We start from the raw sequence: 25368 nt of genomic DNA, 5'->3' as shown, positions 1-25368 counted from the left end.
CAGGTTTATTAAAACTTTATTTAGGTTCATTTTTAGAGTAGTCTTCAAACACGTTTATGCAGAGCACTTATGTCAAGTTCTAATCTTTGAGAAGCAGCTCCCATTGCATGCTTAAATGTTGTTGTTTAGATTAGGTTAGGCTTATTACAGTCCTTGCTGGAACTATAGATGCATAATTTTTTACTTAAAGATTAAGGTGGTGCAATTATTTAGCCATGTATTAGTGCACTTGAAGACACGTGTTCGAAGCATGAAATATTCTGTAGCTTTGATTGAGAACTGGCTAGCTGAAGCCACATCCTGTCAGTCATTTTTGTCATTGTCAAGTCACATTTGTCACTGTCACGTCATTGTCACACCCGTTTTCACGACCTGGACGGCCTTGTCATCTGCAAACAACTTGATTCTCTCACCCTTAAGCTGACAGGCTGCTTATTCCAAGCAAATGTCCTTTGTTCTTAGTTGAGACTCTGCCACGCTGTTGAAAGCTGGTTAGTCTTTATTGAGCACTTGCAGTCAACTGTCATGAAATGATAGAACTCGTTCGTGGATCTACAAGAGACGCAAGCCGCTGTGACTATGTACAATGCAAGTACCAGGCCATGTCAAATATTGAACAGTCAGATATGCCTTAATAGTTGAACTCTCAATAAGTAACAGTTTGTTTCTGTTGTGTTCTGTAGGTATGGAGTTGTAGCAGATGGGAATGTGTGAACAGTGTGCAAGAGTATAGGTTAGTGGTGCATTTATTTGACATTTAAAAATTTTTTTACTAATGTTCATACTCACTGGCAGCCCTGCAACACCAATCTCGCCTTTGAAACCTGGTGCACCAGGCAGTCCAGGGAGTCCAGCCAAACCTGGCGTTCCTGGTAGACCCTGCATTATTTGGGTAACAGGGGCTGAGAAAACTCGTCAAAGCCATAAAAGAACCGACAATCAGAAATAGAACAGAACCACATGACAAAGTGTTTGTGTGTCTTGTTTATTTCACACACACGAATCCTTCGATCACTGACGTATGCCAATCTGACAACTGATAAACCAAAGACAGTGATGCTGCATAAGTGAGTTCCCGGACCCCTCAGAAGAACTAGGGGTCAGTGCTCACGGTCATGAACGCAGCTGCTGCATTTGAGCGCAGTCTAAGCTGGCTGTTCACAGCCCCAACGCAGGCTGCGTTGCAGCAGCAGAGCACCAGCTTTTACCGCTGCAGCTGTACAAACTCCTAGCTGACCTCCCAACATGAAGTTGGTATAACGCAATGTAAGAAACAAAAATTACAGGTTACTGGATAAAAAAAACAAAAAGCTGCAACTATAAGTTGTCTATTTGAACGAGATATAAGCAAGGTAACTTGTATGTTATAATCATTGATCATTACAATTCAAAGCAAATTCAGGGCTCCAACACACATTGTGTTGCTTTTGCAGTTTATATCGACCATGCCGGCCTTCGCCACAGGAAAGCCTGACAGATATACTGTATTTGCGTGATGTGAACATAAATAGAAAGCGATGGGTAGACATCTGACAATTTCGAAAAAAAAAAAAGGAGTCATTATTGCCATCGATAAAAACATAAGGAGCAGGTCTTCTTGTCTGGACATTTTTTTTTTTTTATTTTGCTCATTTGCATTAAATGAACACTAAGAGGAAATGTGGATGATTTGCACTTCTTGAATACCAAAAAAAGAAAAGAAAGAAAGTGCCAGAATTACTGCGAACAGAGGCTTAGCTAATAAAACAACGAAAGACTGCAGTAACAAGATAGGAGACTAGACTGCACTGAAGTTTCTGCACTACAGTAAAATGGTTGGATGGGTAGCACGTAATTCGATATATATACCCACATTCGCCCATATTAAACAGAAATGAACTTTTCCGATGCATTCGTCATATAATGGATCTGTTATCTCCAGTGGGGAAAGAAACAAGGACGGAATATACATTTATTGAAAACAAGCGGCTTGTTTCAAAAGAAAACGTCAAAACCAAAGAGTCAGAAAGTTTCTGTATGAGTTGCGTCTACTTCCATCTCGTCATGTATCCACGGACAGGTGATGTTAACATTGACGTGCTGAAGAAAGAACGGCACAACGTAGCTGAATACTTGAACACGCTTGCTGACGTTGGGATAGAAGTCGTTATCAGCCTTCCGACACGTGTCAAAGTTTTGGGCACATCACTTGTGTCTTCATGTCTAGATCACATGCATGTCCGTACCGAGAGCGACCAGGTCTTCCCGTATATTGTTGAGCAAAAGCTGTCCGATAACTTCTTTGTGGGGTGTAGTTTTTTATCGTCGCAGCATATTACCGTACGGAAACAGATATCAGAAATAGAGGTTATTGATAACAATAAGCTTGACTTGTCGTAAGAGCATTACGATTGGCGATCTCTTCTTGAGGAAGTTCCCGCAAGTAAACTGTACAAATCTTCTATTACTGTTTACACACAGATAGTGTACTCATGTAAAAGGGTGGTCGTCGTAAAACAGCGAAAACCGGGTTGCCCATGGATAAACGTAAATGCTTTATACGTGATAGCAGAAAAAGAATCAGCTTGGGCGCGTTATCGTCGTTCGCCTAAAAATACATTTCATTGCGAAGCTTATAAGATGGCTCGCAATAAAGTTACTGCGGTGCTTAGAGCTGGAAGTCGAAAACACTTCCGAAGTAAATTTTCTGAACCTAGAAACAACCCATCTAAGACTTTGTCTGTTGTTAACGAATTAAGGGGTTGTCCTCGTAGAGGAATGTATGAAACCATTGCTAAAGATTTTGGACCTCCGTCTGTTATGCTAGCGAACCAATTTAATAATTTTTTCTCGTCTGCTGCAACAAACTGGTCTGGTAATATGGCTAGTTATCTTGGGCCGCACTCGGTGGCTGAGTCTGCCTTTCTGCCAGAGTGCACTGAAAATTATATTCGTTATATCCTATTCAACTTCAAACTGAAGCAAGTCAGTGGGATTAGATTGCATGTCTGCAGGCGTTCTTCGCAGAAACTTCGAGGCCTTGAAGACTGTTCTTTTAGCAATCATAAACGACGTTATAGTAACACAAATCATGCCACCTGGCCTCAAGGAAGCTCTCGTAGTTCCCCTTTTCAAAAGCGGACAGGTTAATTCTGTCATCAACTACAGACCTATTTTGATACTTTCATGCATTGCTCCGATACTTAAAAAGCATATTTTTCGTGTGATGCAAAGCTTCATTGATGCACACAACCTCCTATCACCTAACCAATATGGACTTACCTCCGGGCGAGGCACTAGGCTAGTGTTAGATGAGCTAACTGATTTTCTTAATAATGCTTTGAAAACAGCGAATTTGCTTGCGCATTATTTTTAGACGTACCAAAGATTTTGATTCCGTCAACCATGATGTCTTACATTGTAAATTTCATAGCTAGTGGCTTCCGAGGGCCTTTCTTATCTTTCCTTGAGAATTATTTGCATGGTCGAACTCAAGTTGTAGTAATCGGAAATATTAAAAAAGTAGGCCTACACAGTTGTCCAGTGGAGTTCCTCAGAGATCGATTTTAGTACCCCTTTTATTTAAATTATATGTTAATGATCTCACTCAATCCATTCTTCATTGCTGGGTTTTTCAGTACGCTGATGACACGCTTCTAGTATCCTATCATGCTAATTATGATCAAGCCATGGCTGATTTACAAATTGACACTGTTAGTGTCATGAGTTGGTACTGTAGTAACTTATTTTCTATCAATCAAAATAAAGCTAAACTTGTATGTTTTCACAATCCCCTGAAATGTATTCCTGTCATCATTCCTTCGTTTCTTCATTCTCCTCGGTGTAATAATTGCGCCTGCTTTCCTATTCCATACCTCTTAAGTGCCAAATATCTGGGTGTTCATTTCGATTCCAGCATGTCTTCGGACAGACATTTGGCTAACGTTTGTGAATGGCTGCACAAAATAGCCTGTCTGCTATACTCTATCAAAGCATTATGCCAGATTTGTATGAGGAAAATTATAGCTCACGCGTTAGCATACAGTGTGCTGCGCTACGGAGATTGTTCTTTTTACATTTGTTCAGTGTTCTGGTGCAGTAAAGTTGATTGTTTACTAAAATCTATAATTCGTGCCGAGATGTATGGCTGTTTAAATTCCCAACAATTCTCGTCCGTGTCTGTGCTCACGTATGCCTTCCTTCAGGTTGTTGTTTAAGGAAAGTGTTATTCGTACGTATCTGTGGAATAATGAATTCTGCCTCCCATATGTCCCTGCTCGAACACTGCATCCACGAGATCATTTCATTTTGCCCAGAGTGCGGACTAGATATGGTGAACGTGTTCGTGCTTTCTATGTGCCAAGTGTTCTGAATGACCTCCCAATTAGTATTTTATCTTTAGGCAGTCAGAAAGACGTAAAGTCTGTTATCTTTGTTTTGTATGCTTGATTTTTTTTCCTTTTCTTCCTGCCTGTTCCCTAGTCCAGTTATTTTTGTGATGTGAAGCGATAGTGGTGCATGCTCTGACTTGTTCCTTGCTGCCAGGCACTGCCCCACAAGCCTTTTGTTGGCCTGGGCAGGCCCATATCTTTACCCTGTAAACACACAAATCAGGAAGTTATTATTATCATCATCTCGAGGGAGCATTTGTACGGTTGTGTCGACGTTGATGGGCACGTTCACAATCGGACCCTGATGACGAACTGGTCGCTGTCACTGTATAGCAGCCTCCTCATCTGCATAAAGGGGATCTGTGGTGACACAAGCCACTCGCTCACGAGATCAAGCTTTGGTAAGTGCACCGGCTTTGGCGGGCACACATACCCATTCATGATGGAGAAGCTAGGGATGCGGTCTTGCCGGATGGTCTGCATGCAAGTGCAACACACATCAAACCCAGAAACATCAGTCTGAAATGCATCGGCAACCACTTTGGCATGTGCCTCCGGAAGAGGCTTCAGGTATTTCTTGTTCCAAAACCGATCGCATTCTGAGCAACAGTAGCCAAATGAGTTCTGTGTGAAGCATTTGTCAGACATACATGGTGTTTCAGCGAACACTTTCAAAAATTCTTATTCCTGTGGCAGATAGTACAATTCTAGTTCATGAGATGGTCTACTCGAAGTGACTGACATCCACAAAAAATTGAAAGGCATATCAACTAATTAACAAAAGTTCACTAATAAAGTTTTTAACTAATTATCTTATGGCCCATATTGCAATTTGCAAATACTAGCCATAGAGTTCACAAGGCGGATCCACTTGGAACTAATTCTCAGGATGACACCAGTTTCGAGATATTAATTCCCGAACTTCGTGGAGAAATGCATTGGCAGCTCCAGTTACTTTCTGAACAAAACTTCGTTTTATGCAATGAAGCACAAAATTAACTGGAACGCCAATGCATTTCTCCGCAAAGTTCGGGAATTAATATCTCAAAACTCGTACGTGTCATGCTGAGAATTCATTCCAAGTGAATCCGCCTTACGAACTCCACGGCTACAATTTGTAAATTGCAATATGGGCCATAAGGTAATTAGTAAAAACGTAATCAGTAAATTTTTTTAATTAATCAATTATCATTTCAATTTTCTTGTGCGATGTCCGATCAGCTCATGAACTAAAAAAAAAAAAAAACTATGGGGTTTTACGTGCCAAAACTATGATTTGATAATGAGGCACGCCGTAGAGGGGTACTCCGGAAATTTGGACCACCTGGGGTTAAACCTAAGTACACGGGTGTTTTCGCATTTCGCCCCCATCGAAATGCAGCCGCCGTGGCCGGGATTCGATCCCGCGACCTCGTGCTCAGCAGCCCAACACCATAGCCACTGAGCAACCACGGCGGGCAGCTCATGAACTAGAATTGTGCGATCTGCCACAGGCAACCTTTAAAAATTTGTGAAAGTGTTCCCCGAAACTTCGGGTATTTCCCGTACTTACATACTGGCTTGCCCTCTCCCGCGCTCGTTGTTCTGCCTTGGCTCGTCGCCTCAGTCGCCTTGCTTCGGCTTCCCGCGCTCGTAGTTCCGGATTCATCTCACGGCGCTGACGTTTGCTCGCGGCCTCCCGGGCTCTCAGCTCGGGGTTTGCGTGTCGTTGCCGGCGTTTGGCTTCCGCTTCCCTGGCCCTTCGGTCCGCATCTTCCTCACGCTTACGCTGCATCGCCTCGGCCTCCCTTGCCCTGAATTCCGGGTCCACAGCACACCGTTGTCGTTTTGCCTCAGTTTCTCGTGCTCGCAGTAAAGCGTTCTCGCGGCGCTTTCGTCGCTTGGCCTCGGCATACCGAGCTTTGGTCTCCGCCTTCTCTGCCTCCGTCTTGCGTGGTCGGGCACCAGTTGACATAAAAGCCCTACTACTCGCCGATGAGGAAGGCTTTATAGTGCGCTTGGCACTGCTAGACAGCACCGAATCCATCACACGTGTCTCGTTTAAAAGCGATCGCGCGTTCCTGCGCTTCATGCTCTAGCGATGACGTCATCGCTTCTCCTAGCGGACTCCGCGGGCAGTGGAAACTTTCCACTCCTTTCTCAATGTCATGCGCCCAGACGTTCCTTCCGTCACGGCATGGTTGAGGTGTCCACCGAGAAGACGCGGTTACTTCGCCTTTCATCCGAAGTCGCATTTTAGAGCGCTGCTTAGGCGCCCGCTCCTGCGTTGAGCGTTGGCGTCGCTCGTCGAGCACTGTGACGGATGAAAATTTGCCGTTGTTGTTGTTGAACGCGGTTAAACCAAGTTTGTCGAGTGATAGCACGGTATTGCTTACTTTGCGAAAGGACACAGACGCTGCTCGGCGCCGTCAGCAACTACCGCATCTACAATTGAACCACAAGACAATTAACGCACAGACGATATGGAAAACGATATGGAATATGGAAACAAAGCGCTGCACGAGCGGAGCGCTCTCGATATGCGGTGACTGCTGTGAACCGCGCCCACGCGTCGATCGCGCGCTGCCTCTTGCGGGGTGTGGGGATCGAGGTGCCTTCCTGCGCCTCGTCCCCCAGCTCGCGCGTGGCACTTAGCGCGATCTCCGGGAACCGCCGCCGTATCGGCAACATGGCGGACACGGCTAGCGCGCCGGAGCTACTTTCCCGCGCAAACCGCGCTTCTCTCCCCCCCCCCCCCCCCCTCCCGGGATTGGACTTGCCCCGCGAGAACACGTCACCGGGACGCGCCCTGATTGGCCTCCCGAGCGGGGGCCCCCGGCGACGCTCTCCAACCGAGCTCTCGTCCGCTGAGCCAGGCTGAGCGCTTCTTCGCCGCGGCAGATGCTCACGGGCCCGCAACGAGGTGCTTACATGAGACCTTTGTTCTCCCGACTGCTCGTTCTCGCGCTTGGCGGACCGCTACCCGGTTAGCCCTAAAGCTAGCCCTAGCGCAGCGGGCGCGCGTACTCGTCGCTCGTAGGGTAAGCCTTGTGCAAACCCATCTCCACAGGGATCAAAACATTTTTTGCGTCAATCGACCAATGATGGAGCATGTAACTGGATGGCAATTAGACGCTGAGCAGACGATGCGGCGCGGATGAGCACATTTCGAGGGGCATTCGGCCTCCCTATTGGCTAAGAATTCCTCTAGCTTCCACACTGTTGCAACCAGCTTGTGAGATATGGAGTTATGGAAGCCGAGCAGACGACGCGGTGTGGGTGAGAATATTCACAAGGCCGTTTGCCCCCTGTTCTCGGATAAGCAAACCTCAAGGAACTGCCGAGAAAAAGTGAACTGCAAATCAAACGAAGCCCCAGCCGGTTGCCCCAGCATACGAGTAAACGTGGTCTATAGTTACAGCGCCGAAACATTTGTAGTGATCTATCACCGACGCCGGCGTCCAGCTGTGTGTTCGCACTGACGGCCTGGTCTTGCAGCCGTTTCGGGGCTCTGACGCGGGCGGCGTGTCGCTCTAAAAAGAAACCTTGCCTTAAGTGGAGTATATACTCTGTCTCATAAGCGGCGTTTAGAAGAGCCCAGGCAACGAGGTATGGGAACGCAGGTGCTTGCACAAGGTGCATATGACTCTTATGTCTGCTACCAGCGCCAAATTTGCGTATTGTTGCGCAACGAGGGATGCTGCGGACACTTAGGACGCTACAGGCGCCGGTAGCAAACAACAAAACACTGACGAAAACATTTTGATGTGTTCGCCTTCCTCGTTGTCCGAGGCGCCAGTAATTTTCACAGAGCTAAAAGGAGCTTCTCATGCAGATTATTACAGCGCCGTGTGCTTTTAACACGATAGAGTTAAAGGGCCCCGTTCCGCAGAAAATCCGGTGTCGGCGACGGCGTCCGCGGCTGATAAAATCCTCCCGAACCTATACCCAACCACGCAGGCCCTCCGCGTGGCGCAAAGGATTACGTGAACTAATTTAATTTATCGAAGTAAAATCCGTCAGGAAAATCGTGAAGTACGACGTAACTACAACCTCAGACATGATAGCGTCGGATTGCAATTTGAATATACGAGAAAACATAATTTTGTTACGAGGAAACTAAAACACAAACCCCTTTTCCAGAATTACTTGGTGAAAAGACGATTCGCCTTTTCTTCCTGCAGAAATCCGACCAGATCATTGGCGCATGCGCACTAGTGTTGAACCTTCTGCAATATATTAAGCATCAGGTACAACAGGTGCAAGCCATGCACCAGTCACATACTCGAATGAAGTAGAAAAGAGAGAGTAAACGCGCGAGAGAGGATGAGGACGCGCAAAGAACAATGAGTGTGGCTACCTTGTAAACGTGTTTTATCTAGGGACCTTAAGCGTTCCCATATTGCCTCTCCCTCTGCGAAGGCACTGAGTGGTGTGTAACTGTACGGACATACATATCTCTCTCTCAAGCTTTTTGCCTCAACATATCGCGAAATGAAAGCAAGTGTAGAGCTGTGCTCAAATTTCGCATTAGGGAGTATTGTAATCGTCGGACATTCTTTTTTATGCGATACAAACGCATCCGATTGTTCAAGCACAATCGACTATTACAATCGCACTTAATTTCGCATGATTACCTCATTCATAATTAGGATATACATAATTATACTCATGTACGCATCAGTACATGTCTCTTACACACTGCAATAAGCTAAAGACAACAACCCACTCACTAGGTCCCCCCAGTATCCACAACTAGCGTCCGCGGCCACTAACTCAAACGGCAGCTGCAGAAAAGGGGTTTGAGTTAGCAGAATTGTTTTCTCTCAAATTACAATGCGACACTATGTAGGTTGTGTGTAAGTCGTACTTTACGAATTTTCTGACGAATTTTACTTTGAGATATCCAATTAGTTCAGTGACGCCTATGCGCCGGCCACGCGGAGGTTCGGGATGCGTGGTTCGGTATGATTTATCGGAACGGAAACCTCAATTAGGCCTTCATTTTCTCTGCTGTCGATGGACTCTTTTCCGCCGGATAGATGTGGATAGATACTGCACTATAGTCTAAACATATTTAGCATGTTAATTTTTAGTGTCCCTTTAGGTCGTGCATGTGGACCGGACTGTGCTCGTTTCACCTTTGTTGCTATGGTAGCCTCATGCATAGCTCAAAGCTAGAGAGGAGCTCGAAAGGAGGTCCCGAACAGTAGTGTATAAGACGGTTCAGTGACACCGAATCGGCGTATGTCGGTGCCGCCAACCAGGTACGTCCCGCTTGGTCCACGGATTGCATCGGCAATTATGTCCTTCCCGCGAATCTCGCCTTCCGCGGATCTCGGGAGAAACGCAGGTATACCATTCCGTGACATCCGAAATTGCGCCGGGTATACGACGTGATCCCCGAGGCCACGGTCATTCACTCAGCCGCAATGGGCCTATTACTCAAGTCCATGCGATACTTTGGAGAGGTGGCGTGTTCGTCTCTTACCACGCAGGACTTGCGATTCGACTTGCTGCCGACATTTTTTCACGGCATTTTACGGTTTTTTTTTAACCAATCCTCGCGTCCGTGCACATTCGTCTTTTCCTCAGGACGTCGAGGATGACCTTGTCGCGAAGCTCATGTTTTCTAGCGGTTGCAAATACACGCAGTCGCGCGATGGGGCACTCGGATGCATGAAGGACTTCAACCATCTTCTTTGTAATTTTAAATCTATTCTGAGTATTACCCGGACTATAGCGCAGTGGCTGTTTATTTTTTAGTGTGTATGACACGCTATCACCAGGACTATAGTACCATACACTATTGTAAAACGTTTACTCTGTTTAGGGTGCTTGTCATCCCCAAGCAATAATCCTCATCTGCCTGGCTTGCCTTTAATTCCTTTCTTGAAAAACTCTGCGCTCGCTACTTTCCTGTCAAGAATGCTACGTCACTCTGATAATGTGCATGCCGTTCGTGGCCTGGAAGTATGGGGCGTGTATATATAGCGTTAATGAAAGGAAAGCCATGCAAGGTAGATCGTCTGGAGTCAAGATAAGCTCTGAAGGTTGGACACTTGTTTTTAGAGCGTATAAACTGGCAAGACACGAATCAACGTCGTGACGTGTGTATGCCAGTGCTGTTTGCGAGCTTGGGCCTCGATCAGTTCAAAGTGAAGACATTTTACATGGCAATGCGGCACTGCAACATACATAAGCAGCAACGGGGTGCTCGTTTCTGCCTATTTCTGAGCATCTCCTCGCCTTGTTTGCACAAGGGAAACCGCAGTCTACAAAGAAAACGCGTGAAGCATCTCGATCATATTATGGCATTTACGCAGTTCGATGATACCGCAAAGCCTCTCAGCTTTGCGGTATTGTCAAGTTCGGCTAGTGGGAGTGAAATTGTCGCGCTTTATTCGGTGCAGCCAGATAGCACGGCGCTTGCTGTCGCTCTTCCCGCTTAATTGCATGGTATCGCGAAAAAGCGCTTTCTTGGACTCCCGGTGGTTGATGCACCCGAAAGCGCAGCACCCGGGCATTTCCTGTCGTTTTATATTAAGTCTACGAAAGTTGCATGTGCCCTAAATTACACAAAACGAAAACTCCGACCTCGTCGATGGCTCATATACGCGCGGCGTGTGCGAGCGACGCCTTTGTCAGATTGTCTGCTCCGGCGTGGCGTGGACCATCTATGGCGGAAAGTGATCACCTGACGGCAACTGACCAATCGGCAGCGTGGCGGCGAAGAGCAAAGGGATGCGGTACTTTTCAGGTTCCAGTGACCTTAGCCGAGCACGTGCTCGGCACGAGCGCACACCGAGGGGTGCCAACGAGCCAGCTGTGGAAAAAGATGACGGCACTTGAGCCAATGCTGATGATGATAGTTTTTTTCTACACGAGGACACGATCCTGGGCAACCTAGCCCTTAACAGCTTCGCTGTCAAAAAAAAAAAAGCTGAAAGTTGCAGTGACGTTTCACTTCGCGCCATATACGCAGCAGCCGCCGCCGGAGTAGAAACGCGATCTAGACTCTAGGTGGCGTTGCTTTGCCGCGCGTTCAGCCGTGTCCTCGCACCTCCAGGCGCCTTCCTCCTCCGGCGCTCGCTTCCTTCGCGGCTTAAAACGTCCCATCGCCGATTTCACTGGCGAGCCATACACGCTTGCGCGTAAAAACTAACCACAACGCAGCGACACGAACCACACTGTCAAGCGGCGCACGCTGCCTATAGCGATTACTATCGCTATATTCAATGTGAGCCGCTTGACTGCAATCACAGTTTAGTGTAGGTGAAGGGGACGACGAAGAATCCAGTGTTGGGGCTCATACTCACGTCGGTGCCGTTCAGACCTGGTGAGCCCGGGGGACACTCGATGCACGCGGACTCCAGAGGCAAGCCGGGCTCCGTGGGCGTTGGCAGCGTAGGGGCTGGTGGAGTCCCCCTTGGCTGCGCAGATGTTTGATGGGATAAGTCTAGGACATCCTCTAGTGCAAAGTCGAGCCACGTGACCCTAACACCCTATCTTCCCTTTTATGTCGAAGCCGTCAGTGTTTTTCCGAGACTGTCCAAGACCGAGGTTATAGCTTTCGAACCTCGTCCAGAGCGACGTATTGTGGCAGAAAGGTGTTTGAAAATCGTGGCGTGCTTATAACAGCACAATGTTGGAATATGTACTGCTGCTACTTCGATGGGCATTGCATCCTCTTATTTTCTGTTTCTCAAGTTCATAGTGTTAAAGGGCGTGAACGAGTACACCTGTCCGTACTTAGAAATGTAGCTAAATTTATTAAACGGTAAAAGTTATTGTGTTATCCCGAATCTCATATTTTTTTACAATCTCGATAAGCTTTATCTTTTATCTTACCGGCAGCTCGAAGCAGGTCTCCCTCTCCGGCCTCGCAGGATTGCAGCTCATCACCATCCACTGCAGGTCCATCTACGAGTCGAGAGGCAATATAATATACCACTGATAACTGCATTGACAAAAGTAGCAGGCAGTTGGAAATGGTATACACGAATGTTCCAGCAGTTAATTAAACCTGCAGTGTAATGCCCAAAGTCTGGGAAATTTCTAAGTCTGGGAAAAAATGGAGCAGCTTGTTCACCTTTGTTTCTGGCAACGAAGAGTTCAAATTTGCACCAAAAACAAGGAAATGTTATTTGAGTCAGAACTTAATTTTATATATAGTATTTAATTACTTATAAATTGGTGTGCTGGACTATCCGCAACTGCGGGGAGAACTCACTCCAGTTTATGGAAGAAAAAAAAAACGTTAATATAGGTTACTGTTACCATGTGATAATTTACGTCACTGAAAAAAAAATAAAAATAAAAACGAGTGACAGCGCAGCAATGAACGGGCCGTGCAGACACGAAGCGCTGCACGTCTGCACGTCCCATATTCTTTGAGTTGTTACTCATTTTTCAGACATGTACCACCAGGCCCAAGTTAGCACTTTATTACAATTGCGTCACACTTTGCGACATAAAGGTATGAGACTTCGTGGTACTACCGCGCGCAATATGAGTTACAACACGGGCCTACACCCGTCAGTTCTTTCAACAGTAAAAATGACAAGTGCCATTTTCCTTGAAAACAGGGTGCTACCAGCAATGGGAACGGTGTTCAGCATTTCTTTTTTTTTTTTTTTTCTGTGTGGGCGTTGCCATGCTGCCATACAAAAAAAAAAAAAAAAGGATTCTCGTGTTGCAACTCATATTGCTCGCGATAGTACACCTGAATTACGTAACGCATACCTACGTCTTTCTTTCTTTATTAAAATTAAGCGCACTATTTTCTGGTCGCCAGTGCGGGCAAAGAGAGGAAGTTTTTGTTAGCCTTCGTAGTGTTTGGCCTGTAGGCCATGTATGAGCCGGAGTACGGCGACACCATCTCTCCACTCACCGGCACCGTGGAGAGGTCCGACTCGTACTTTCCGATGTTGACGTCACCGTTGACGTCAATGGGCGCCCTCTGGACGAGCTCGAGACTGGAGTGCTTCTCGCAATCGAGGTAGAGCACCGCGTGGTCCCTGAACACGCTGATGTCCACCTTGTGCCACTGCTGGTCGTCGACCTGCGAACGCCATCGAAGGCACATAGTCGTCGAATCAATCAATCAATCAATCAATCAATCAATCAATCAATCAATCAATCAATCAATTGAAGCGGAAACTTCATTATATGACCGGGAAAAGTTAATACAGAGATATTTGGACCGATAGGCTAAATGCTAGTGACCGGTCCAACACAAAAATGATTAGCAATCTTGTACAAACTGTTCCTTGTAATAAATACAGGGAATTTCTATACATGCATAAGGGCTAATTAGTAATCAGCTATTGTTTACAACATGGACCACATAATAATCTACATAAAAAAACAACAATAATACACATGAACTACGAGCAGTAGACAAAATGAAAAGTACATCAGGAAAAGGTCAAGAGGATGCTTAATAACACAGGAAGTAGCGCTTACATATTATGTCGAAACTTGTTGCAAGTTTTATTTCAAGGGGTAAGTCATTCCGCATCTTAGCACTGGAAAATTCGATTAACCTTTCACCGTACACATTGTAACACGGGAGATTAAGATTGCCGTTGCTTTCGTGTTGTGTGTTTAGCAATGGGAAAATGAAGACGTTACGAGGCAGAGGTGTTTTAGTGTTTATTATCTTGCACTACACTCGCAGGGAACCCTGATCATGAGAGAAGGAAATTTACAGAAGAATAAAATAGGGTTGGAGTGCATACGGTAGGCATCGCGAAATCCTGACTTAGAGCTTACCACTCTCGTTGAAAAGAAAAGTGTACAATCATTGCATTCTACCGGTGCTAACATATGGGGCAGATCCTTGGAGGTTAACAAAGAAGCTCGAGATCAAGTTAAGGACCGCACAAAGAGCGATGGAACGATAAATCTTAGGACTAACGTTAAAAGACAGGAAGAGAGCGGTGTGGATCAGAGAGCGAACGGGGATAGCCGATATTCTAATTGACATTAAGAGAAAGAAATGGAGCTGGGCAGGCGTAGGATGGATAACCGGTGGACCATTAGAGTCACAGAATGGATACCAAGAGAAGGGAAACGCAGTCGAGGAAGGCAGAAAAGTAGATGAGGTGATGAAGTTAGGAAATTTGCAGGCGCAAGTCGAAATCAGCTAGCGCAAGACAGGGGTAATTGGAGATCGCAGGGAGATGCCTTCATCCTGCGGTGGACATAAATATATGCTGATGATGATGATGATGATGATTATGATCTTGCACTGCGCATCGTGCGGCTGCAACCGAGCAGCGTGGCTTCTGAAATTGTCAGCTGCCTCTGGGGAGGGGGGGGGGCTTCTGTAACCAAAGGCGTGCCCACAGGCGAGCGAAATGAACCAAGGTGGCGTCTAACAGGAAGACAAAATTTCCCTTTCAAACTTCGCACCGAAGCATGACGTCACACTCATACGTCAGCGTGACGTCACGGTTGTGAAGGTCTCATTCTCTCGTATTTGGAAGTGTTTGAGCGCAGTCAAAAGTTCGCGAAACTTCCTAGGGGAAGTCATTGGTTCATTTAGAATGTAATGCATTGATAATTCTGTCGAGAATTAGACAGGAGGGCACGCTATTTAAATACACTACGTCACAGTAGTCTAGTGCGGCGATTTGAAAGGGGTGTCGCCATCAGTTTGTCTTTCGCGCGTGTTTTCTGGCGTACCAATTCCTCCGCTCACGGTATAAGTTACCCTTTCTGTTATTCCGAATACGCCGATGTATCAACTTAATTTACCTTAATTATCAGCTAACGAGTAACAACTTAATTCGATGTTCCTATTTAGTGACACTACAAGTAATAAGAAGTTGAACTGTGCAGTCAAACCTCGATATAACAACATTTCACAGAAACTAAACTATCGATTGACTGTGTGTTGGGCGTGTTGGATAACATTTCTTGCGCAAGCAGACAAGGGCAAGCGGATAGGCGTAGACACCACGTTAGCGCATTGTGGTGTCTACGCCTCCCTTTTTGTCCTTGTCTGCTTGCGCAAAAATGTTATCCAAGTAAATGAAGCTTTTTACAACTCCGTTACTCGGCAATGAAAAACGGCATCACAGTTCTGTAAGCGGCACCTAATAATACATCAGCGGACAAAACTAATGTATAAAACACTACCTCAAATATAGCAGTAGTTCTTGAGTGGCACTTTTGCAAAACCCTTGTAAACAATGTAACAAATTCACGTCCGCTGTAAATTAATAGGTCGAAATTATCCGCTTTAGATGGTCTAACGGACGCAGTATACAGAACTTCGATATCTGTTTTTGTAGCGGAGTTACGGATTTCTAAACTTCGAGCTCCTATTTTTTTTTTTTTTTTATACCTACCGATATTCGGCAATCTTTAAAAAAACTTTGGTGCTTTAAATCAGAATTGTGCTTCCTACAATCACTAGGATTTAACTTTCTCTCTCAAATGCAGCAAATTTAATTCAAATCCCGCCGGTCCAGCGGTTTCCATATAAAAGCATTTCCGCGTTTTACATGTATTTGAGTCATGGCGGCATCAGAGTCGGCCCCGGGCTAGCGCTTCCGGTTAATTAATTGCCACTTGGCCCGTCGCCATCTCTAATAATACGTCTAACATCACGAATGCCTGGCGTCTACCCTCAGGCCGGAACAATTCTTGCGTAAGATAGTCTTTTTCTGTGAACACTGGCCTGAAGGGTTAGTCGAAGTGTTCGTTTATCTGGACGTGCGTCGCTCGAGCAGCCGCTCGCGGCCAAGAGGTTGCGAAACTGGGTCGAAGGAAGAAAGGGCGCGGTATCTCTCCTCCTCTTCGATCTCATTTACCGCTTTAAATGCAGTTCGATTTCCCACAGTTAGCCGTCCGGGGGTGTAGCTCAGATGGTAGAGCGCTCGCTTAGCATGCGAGAGGTACTGGGATCGATACCCAGCACCTCCACTGAGACACTTTTTTTTCTGCATCACTTTTTTTTTTTTCTAAAACATTTATACAGCGCTGAAAGGAATGTTTGCGAAGGATATGCCCGACCTGAAAACTGGATTTGTGCAAGGAGTGAATGTATTTGGACGAAATACCCACATTTTTTTTTTTTGTGTTCATATAAAGCTTGAGACAAGACAATTGATGACGAGTGTTACAATTCTTGGCCTCACCGTCCGGGGGTGTAGCTCAGATGGTAGAGCGCTCGCTTAGCATGCGAGAGGTACTGGGATCGATACCCAGCACCTCCACTTTTTTAAATATTTTATTTAAATATTATTTTAATGTTGGTAACGAAAGCCTTAATTTAATTTTAATATTATTTTTAAAGTGAGCAATTAAAGCCTTATTGCGACATCGTCTTTTTCTGCGACGAAGATGTGTGTGTGTGTGTTTTTTTAGTGGAAATATGAGTGCTTGCTGCAAAAGAAAGAGAGAGAGAAAAAAAACATTAGGTTGTTTATTTATGCCCGAATAGTGGAGGGGGGGGGGGCATCTGCTGTCTATAGGCACGAAACATGCGCTTCTCCCCCCCCCCCCCCCCCCTCCTCCCATTGATATGAAGCTGTTCAAGGCTTCTTATCAGTGGGGGCTTCGTATCAATTGATACGAAGCTGTTGAAGACCACCTCTTGATAAGTTGCTTGTCATTGCCACTTCTTTAAGTTCAAAACTACTTGTAGTTCTCGTGTGATGCATGGTACGCACAGCGCGATTTATAATGCAAGGAGCGAGTTTTCTTTAATTTCGCGGTAAGATGTTGATTAGCAGAAAAGAAAATGAAGGATTTGAATTTCGCGCCGTAACTGCAGTGCCGCTACATCAGGGTGACGTCATGGATTTCAAAGTATTTTCTCGGTATTTGGGCTGCTGCAGCGGGCTTAGAACATCTAGAAACTTACCAAGTTCAGTATTTTGCTCTATTACAATAGAACGGTAGTCCAAGTTTATCGATTTAAAGTTAATGATAGACCCCTATAGCGGGGAGCTCCAAACTCGGAACTTCCCATAATTCGAGTCGGCCCTAAAGGAACATTATCAGACGCGGCGTTTGCGTTGAGTTGCTCTGGTTTGTATGCAGACAGTTACACGTTACAAGTACGAATAGGCATATTCACACCTGCTACCACCAGGTGAATGTTCGCCCGCGGGTTACGACCCTCGATGAATACCTGGTTGTGCGTCTCGACGCGACCAATTTCATCGCGCCCTCCTTGCTTTTCCCGTTTGTCGCGCACTAAATTGCTTGTTTGGAAGTGACGAAACTTCGGACATTATTTCGTTCATTTTTTTTAAACATTCGTTAACTAGCTAGTGCAATCTCGGTGATTTCTTCGCTTCCTATTGACGTAGTCAATTCTTTGTCATTGTCTTTCTTTCCTCTCTTTCAATTTCATACGTTTCTAATAGCAAAAAAAAAATCTAACAATCTGTATTTTAGGGGCCTAAGAACAACCGGAGGTCTAAGCAACAAGAACCACAATCAATCAATCAATCAATCAATCAATCAATCAATCAATCAATCAATCAATCAATCAATCAATCAATCATTCATTTATTTACCGTGCCCAGGAACAACTATGAGGTCTAAGTGCTGGCGCACACATACATAAAAGAAGAAAGAAGACGGCAGGGGAATATCAGTTAAAAAATAAGAATAACAATCTTGAGAAGAGTGTACATACAACAAGGCGCAAGGTGAATACAGAAGAAAACGATATTATTATTATTATTATTATTATTATAATATTCGTAATAATAAAACTTGGAGGACGCTTAAGCTTCGCCTTTAAGAGTAGAACGCGATAGCGTTATCGGGACCCGTTCGCATCGCATCGTTCGCATACGGCAAGTAGGCTTCATTCATTGCAACACTGAACGTGAGAAAGCCAGCTTACAAAGACCAAGCTTACACCGATCCCCTTAAAGTCGGCTTCACTTTTAAACTGAAATGCATTGCTGGAAAGACGTTTTTCCAGGGGCAATATAAGTGGTCTTATATTAAATGTGAAGGCCCTAGCACCTTTTTTTATTATTTTATTAATTGTTTGCTATTGCCCCGACGCGCGCAGGTCTGCGTAGAAATGTTTGAGTTTCCTCGTAGCAGAATTAGGTTTTCTCGTACATTCAAATTACAATCCGACGCCGAAGGTAAAGTCGTTTATATACTTTACCATTTTTTTGACGGATTTCACTCTGAGAAATTCAATTTTTGTTCACCAAAACCTTGCACCACGTGGAGGGCCTGCGCGGTCGATGTGGTTGGATGATTTTCTCCGCCACCTTGATCACACGCCTGTTGCCGACGCCGAATTTTCTGCGACACGGGGCCCTAAACGCTATCGCGTTAATAATAATTAGGAGGTAAACAGCGCGCTGCTGTGAGAAGGGTAATGCGACCGCTCGCCTTCAAGGTCGCGCCGTTGCGACGTCCGTTCGGTGGCGAGTTTTTAACCAAACTGGGTCGCGGAAGAGAGTGCGTTCATTTTACCCTCCCCTTCTGATCTCGTTTCACCGTTTCAAATACGATTCCAGTTTACCTTGCTCGCCGTTCGGGGGTGTAGCTCAGATGGTAGAGCGCTCGCTTAGCATGCGAGAGGTACTGGGATCGATACCCAGCACCTCCACTGAGACAGTTTTTTGTTCTGCATCACTTACTTGTTTTTTTTTTTTTTTTAGAACATTTATACAGCGCTGAAAGGAATGTTTGCGACGGATATGCCCGACCTGAAAACTGGATTTGTGCAGGAGTGAATGTATTTGGACGAAAGATCACATTTTTTATTTTGCGTTCATATGAAGCTTGAGACAAGACAATTAATGACGAGTGTTACAATTCTTGGCCTCACCGTCCGGGGGTGTAGCTCAGATGGTAGAGCGCTCGCTTAGCATGCGAGAGGTACTGGGATCGATACCCAGCACCTCCACTGAGACACCTTTTTTTTTTTTTTTCGTGTTACTACGAGTCTTCGTAAGAAATAAAAATCGCGCCTTTCGTGTTTTTTCTTCTTTTTTTTTTGCTTTTGCTAAAGTTAAACTGCAGGTACAGCATGGTAAGGTATAACCTGTAAAATAATCGGATCAAAGCTAATCTGTTCTTCGCCTGCAAAAACTGGTCTTAAAAAAAAAAAAGTTGGATACCTCGAATGGCTCGACAGTGCTGCATAACACAAGGGTGGTCCACCTATGCTTGGTACAACCGAATAATCTAGGAAAAGCAGTAAAATCTCCGCCCAAAGAGCAGCACTGCCTCACCCGTCTGTGCCCTGCTTGCTCCGAAACATATTTCACGATAGAGACGCCAATATTGAAAGATCCACCGTTATGCGCCATGGGTATGAGCGAACGTAATTGGGGCTCATCTAATAAAAATTTCGCTTCACTTGTACAGAGGTATACTCAAGTGGTTTTATAACAGAATCCCGTCGGGCTGGGGCAGTCATTGATACAGAATACAAGCACCATCTACAAAAGTTACTAGGGTTTCATTTCGTCAGGGGTGTGGCTGCGGTGGTTAGAGGGTAGCAGAGCTAAAAAAAAAAAGCTATTTCTATAATTCTGACCCTACGAAACGTGAGCTGGTTAACCCTAAATACTTGAGTAGTTAGTTGAGTTTATCCTGCAACTTTTTATTGACACTGTTTCTTATCTTTATTTAACGCATTGTCATGCTACTCTAGTAAGAAAAATAGAATTGATAATCAATCAATCGATCAATCAATCAATCAATCAATCAATCAATCAATCAATCAATCAATCAACCAATCAATCAATCAATCAATCAATCAATCATGCTTAATTAACGTGCCCACGAACAACCCTAAGGTCTGAGCGCTGGCGCATGCATACATAAAAAAAAACATAAACATGAAACAATGCAGGGGAGTATAAATAAAAAAGACAACGAATAAAAACATAAAAAGAACAATTGTGTAAAGAAGAGTATCTATAACAAAGTGCAAGATAAATACACACGAAAGAGCAGGAGAAAGGCTGTTGAACAATGCGTGAAATTATGAAAAATATAAAGATCATGATAATGAGCGTTTTAAAGACTCTGTATTCTGTGGACGGCTGAGTGTTGGTGATGACAGGCAGGAACATGGAAATGTCTATGTTCTCTGGTGAGCTTGCGCGGAATAGGAAAAAAATAATAGTAATAATAATAGTAACAATAATAATGATATATTTAAATTCAGGAAAGTTGTGGCCCGGCATATACCTATAAATATTGATTCTATAAGTAAGGTTAGGGGACGGGTAAGGTTAGGGGGTAAGGTTAGTAGTGGGCGTCCTTGGGAGACGCCCACTACGCCCTAAGCGCGTCCTGCAGGACCCAAATAAAGTTTGTCCAGTCCACTCCAGTCCAGTCCAGGTTTCCACAGAGCTAAATTTTGTAATACGTTAACTCTATACTAACACGCTATGTCGTCGCAACCGCGCACTCACCCGGACGTTTCTGAACCGCAGCGTCTGCCTGTTTCCGGTGACGTCTTGCGCAAAGAAGTCTAGCCGGTTCTTCCTGGAGATCACGTTCAGTCCGAACTGTGATGCCCCCTGGACGTCGGTGACGCGCATGAGGAACCACGGGTCGGTGCGACTACTGCGCTTGCGGAACGTCGCCACGAACGAGAACTCGTCGGGGAGACCCAGAGGAAACACCGCCCTGCAGCGAGATGGAGATTTGTGCCACTCATTTGATGTTCACGATGAATTCTTCCATGTGGATGCAACTGCGCTGATGGGAGTGTTAAAAAAACTTCATAGTAAAACAGGACGGGCTTTATTGGAGAGTTTTAGATTAGGGGACGCAAGCCGCTTGCCACGGTACGGCGTGGCAAGGCCCAGTAGACCCCATGCGCATGCGCTGACCACGGTAGGTGACTGCGCATGCGCAGACACCTACTGTGTCTGCGCATGCGCCGTACTGGGCCCCTAGTTCTTGCGTATACGCAAGCCGCTTGCGTCCCCTAATTTAAATCTCTTTAATTAATGCGATAGCGTTAAGGGCCCCGTGTCGCAGAAAATCCGGTGTCGGTGGGGGCGCCGGCGTCCCGTGAGCGAAAATTTCCGTATATATTTAGGCATGTATGTATATGCCACACCTCGCTATATGACATGCTGTATAGGCTGGCTATATTGCCACACCACTTTATCGCTAAAGTTGCTCACACCTTAATTGTCTTACATTCACGACAAAGCTATTCTTCGGAATTTTGGGAATGACAGCCCATAAACAAATGTCACGAAACAAGACACCGACAGCGCATGCCTTTTTATGTTAAGTCTTCTCAGCCTGAAATATTGAAAGTACGAAACAATAACGGAAACCGGAGAAATTGTCATTTTTTGGGGGCGCGGATGTCCACAATCTCCGTGATCGGCCCATTCAAGAGGCCGCGTTTCTACCACAAAGCTCGCCTTCGTGCATAGCGTTCATCGCCAGCGTTTCCCGGTAAGCATTACGGTTGCATAAGCGGCAGTTGTCGAGAAGCGTGAGATGCAGTCAGGGATGTTTGACTCTTAAAGACGAAACTTAAGCGACCTCCAAATTTTTACAGCGAAGCTGCTAAGGGATAGGTTCCAGGAGATCGCTTCCGTGTAGTAGACAAACCGGCTTGTACAACAATTCAGATACGGCTCTATGTGCGTGGTGGCTTGTCCCCATGTGCGTGGTGGTTTCCCGCCAGTTGTGCCTTAGCACAGGTGTCAAAACTGATAATGGATAGCCCATTGTTATACACCTTGCCACCGCCGATGCCTCTTTCACAAGTGTCGCGATACTCGGCGGCGGCACATCCCACCAATCGTTGTCCCCCTTTGTCTCGTGACGTAGAGAACGCGCTAGCGCTGTTAACAGTAGTTGCCCTTTGGGCTTGCTATATGGGACAGACGCTCGTTTAACCACATCTTTCAGGATCCTGACAATGCCGTGCAGTGTGCCGCGGCTATGAACGCTGTGGCTCATACACTGGTCTATGACGATGGGGCGGACTTGGCGCAGCAAACGCTCTACTTGGCCATCGCACCGGGCGAGAACAAGACGCCGGTGTCCTTGCCTTTGGACGAACATGCCGAAGACGCTAAATATAGTCAATAATGATAATATATAAATTAACTATAGCAATATTCACTATAGCAGAGCCACCATAGCCACAGCTTCGCTGGCTTCCATCTTCCCAGTAGTGGAAGGGCTCATGTTTTTTAAGTGGTTCCTGTAAAATATTTTAAGTGGTACAGTAAAATCTTCGATTGTATTATTTCTTGTACTATGTTAATCCTACTAAATTCGGTACACTTAACCCTGCTAAACATTTATGGATGGTGTTTGTCTCCATCACAATGTCGCAATTGCCATTCCAGTAGGTTTAGTAGGTTTAAAATCCTACTGTAATGGGGTTTCGACCAAGTTCTAACCCATCTGTCTTCGTAGTCGCACTTAAAGTGTACGTACAACTTCCCTGCGCGTGAGGTAATAAATTAATTGAGTCAATGCAACGGCGAGCGACTGCACTGTCTAAAGTGTGAATTTAAGGCGTGATCAGAAGTTCATGATCCACTTCCGCTTGAGGGATCGAAAAAAAAAAGTTGGATCGTCATGGAGAAATGAAGACTTGAGGTGAGGTTAGGTCAGGTTCAACAGTTCAATTGATCAACAGTGGGCGAACAGGAGGAGCTTCTGCCCGGAAACTTTTTTGAATCAACGTTCTGACAAGGGTACTCGTCGACACGCTGCCCTGACGTCAGACTTGCGCTTGAACGTTTTTATCAGCATGCCTTACGAACAAGGTCGAATTTCTACGCTCGACGAGATGACAGAGGCGAGAGACTCCGGAACTGATCGGTATGCATGTGCCGACGCGGAAGGTTTAATATAGAGCAAGTCGTTGAGCGGTACTCGGGTACATGTACATAACTGTTGAAACGAATTGCAGACAAGTGGTCACGAGACGGACGGCACGCAAGTGCTCTGTTGTCGTACATTCTGGTCTTTGTTTTGTGTTAATCTTCACCAATCACCCTCTACAATGCGCACCGTGTAGACGCTGGAAGACAGGACACAGTGGCCAATGGAGGCGAGACGAAGGTCGCGTGGCGTCCTTAGCTTTGCAAGGACACGTCTTAAATGAGGTAGTTGTTAGCTTCGCTTCGTTACGGTTGTTCATTGCGTCTGTTTAACCTTGTGTCCTGTGCCAGTACGCGGGGTCGCTTATGTAGGCTGTGCTGTGGAACATTTATTTAGCTATGCAGCTGGTTTGCTGAACTACACTTGTGGAAGGCTTGGGCAAGGTGGTGGTAATCCACTACAACACACCAGTACAGTGCGATAGATGACGTATTGCCGCTGTTTGTGCTTCACTTTATCGTGTGCTAGATGTATTTAGCGCTGTGGCGATCGAGCTTAGAAATTCCCACCCACAGTTGACAGCGGCCACATTCTTGCGTGATTCTTTTCTTGTTGCAGCAGACTAAGAAGCAATATGTCTGGCGCTACGCTTATGAAAGTGCTCTTCACGACCTTGAGGACGATTTGTTGAGCTTCTGAAAGACGGAAGGCTTTTTTTTTTTCTCGCTTCCTTCGTGCTGGTGCACAGGATCGTGTGCAACCGCACACACTGCAACGCGTACCCTCCGGCAAGTTGCCCTGGTTAGTAGGGTTGCATTTGCAAACGTGAAACCACTGGGCATGGAGAGAGAATGTGAGCGAAATATGTCTATGGGTGCCTATACACTCTCACCCATCAGCGGGAAGCCGAATCACAGAAAAAGGTATCTTGGACTCCCTCCTGGAATACAGTCAAAGGTAAAAAATGGATCGCCGACCACAAGCAACCTGAAAATACAAGACGTTTCGGCGTTCATATGGAAGCCTTGCTCGCAATCTCATAAAAAAAAAAAGAATACAGGACGGTTCCATGTGCAAGGTATTCCCGGCGGAAATATATCCAATCAACCCAGCTTCTGAGATGCGCTTTTAACTACACCCTCTTCCTAGAACCCCGCCCACTTGCCCTTCCCCTCCAGATGGTAACTACCATGGATATTAAGGGGCCAGGCCGGGGTGCGAGGGGCGGGGAAAGGGGGGAGAAGGGTTTGTCGTATTCGTGCCTAGAAAATTAGAGAGTTTTAGATTAGGGGACGCAAGCGGCTTGCGTACGCAAGAACTATGGGCCACGGTACTACGCATGCGCAAACTCAGACGTAGGGGTCAGCGCAGGCGCAGTACCGTGGCCCCTGGTCCTTTCGTGCGCAAGCCGCTTGCGTCCCCTAATCTAAAGCTCTATTTTGACTGCCACCGTGCTTGACGTGAGCCATGCCTTAACCTACTCGTGCAACTCCAAACAGCGTTTTCCTTAACCTAGCTCTTTCATTTCCCGTTTTCATATTGGCTGTTGCAACACCATTCGTCGGGCGACCGCGCTTAGGACCGTAATTACTTCAATATTACGCGACACTGGAAGGAGGGCGCACCGAAAAGAAGTGGCAGTACAAGGTAAATTTAGGTGTACAAGGCGGTGAACTGGCAACTGGCAAAAGTTTATTCAGAAGAATGCATTATAAACAAACCAAGCTGATCACGGGGTCACGTATACCCTAAGTAAAGCTGTACACGGGCGCAGGGAGTGGTACCCATTTTGATGGTACCCATGGGACCTCCTTGGGTACCACCAAGATGGCGGCGCCCAAGAGAACTATTCGGAATCGTTTGTCTGTACCTGGTGGGCAGTACGAGCTCCGCTTTCCGGGACAGCCTGTACGCAGTCTGCAGGCTGTTGGAGCCGGTCACCCGCTTGACGCCCGGGAACTCAAACTGGACGTCGTCCAACCGGAACTTGCGGATCATGTCGAATCCTGCTCAGACGAAAGAAAAAAGAAAATTGATATTCGTCGCGCGAACAGATCGCTTGGTCTTTTCGCTCAATCGCTCGGTTCTAGAAATCTAGAATTCGTCGCTCGTCGCCCGGAAGTGCTATGAGCGACTAGCCAATAGCGCGAAGCCGGAACTGGATATACATCAGTCAAGTACTACCGATTGTCGC

The 25368-nt window shown here is 45.9% G+C and overlaps 1 protein-coding gene and 4 non-coding genes across 5 annotated transcripts in view; 4 read left to right on the top strand and 1 right to left on the bottom strand.

Annotated features, from left to right (window-relative positions):
• LOC119466602 (collagen alpha-1(IX) chain-like) overlaps positions 1-25368 on the bottom strand; it is an 85504-nt gene that overhangs the window by 41475 nt on the left and 18661 nt on the right. The window contains 6 exon segments of the mRNA XM_037727121.2: positions 790-879; positions 11669-11782; positions 12201-12272; positions 13243-13413; positions 20777-20993; positions 25045-25180. Of these exon segments, the coding sequence (XP_037583049.1) occupies positions 790-879; positions 11669-11782; positions 12201-12272; positions 13243-13413; positions 20777-20993; positions 25045-25180 (800 nt within the window).
• Trnaa-agc (transfer RNA alanine (anticodon AGC)) lies at positions 16214-16286 on the top strand. Its single transcript has one exon. It is a non-coding gene; the product is annotated as a tRNA-Ala (tRNA).
• Trnaa-agc (transfer RNA alanine (anticodon AGC)) lies at positions 16507-16579 on the top strand. The gene has a single exon. It is a non-coding gene; the product is annotated as a tRNA-Ala (tRNA).
• Trnaa-agc (transfer RNA alanine (anticodon AGC)) lies at positions 18882-18954 on the top strand. The gene has a single exon. It is a non-coding gene; the product is annotated as a tRNA-Ala (tRNA).
• Positions 19182-19254, top strand: Trnaa-agc (transfer RNA alanine (anticodon AGC)). The gene has a single exon. It is a non-coding gene; the product is annotated as a tRNA-Ala (tRNA).

This window comes from Dermacentor silvarum, chromosome 10 (genome assembly GCF_013339745.2).
Source record: "Dermacentor silvarum isolate Dsil-2018 chromosome 10, BIME_Dsil_1.4, whole genome shotgun sequence".
In the NCBI taxonomy this organism is placed as follows: domain Eukaryota; kingdom Metazoa; phylum Arthropoda; class Arachnida; order Ixodida; family Ixodidae; genus Dermacentor; species Dermacentor silvarum.
The sequence above is the reverse complement of the archived record's forward strand: the minus strand, read 5'-3'. Positions and strand labels throughout refer to the sequence as shown.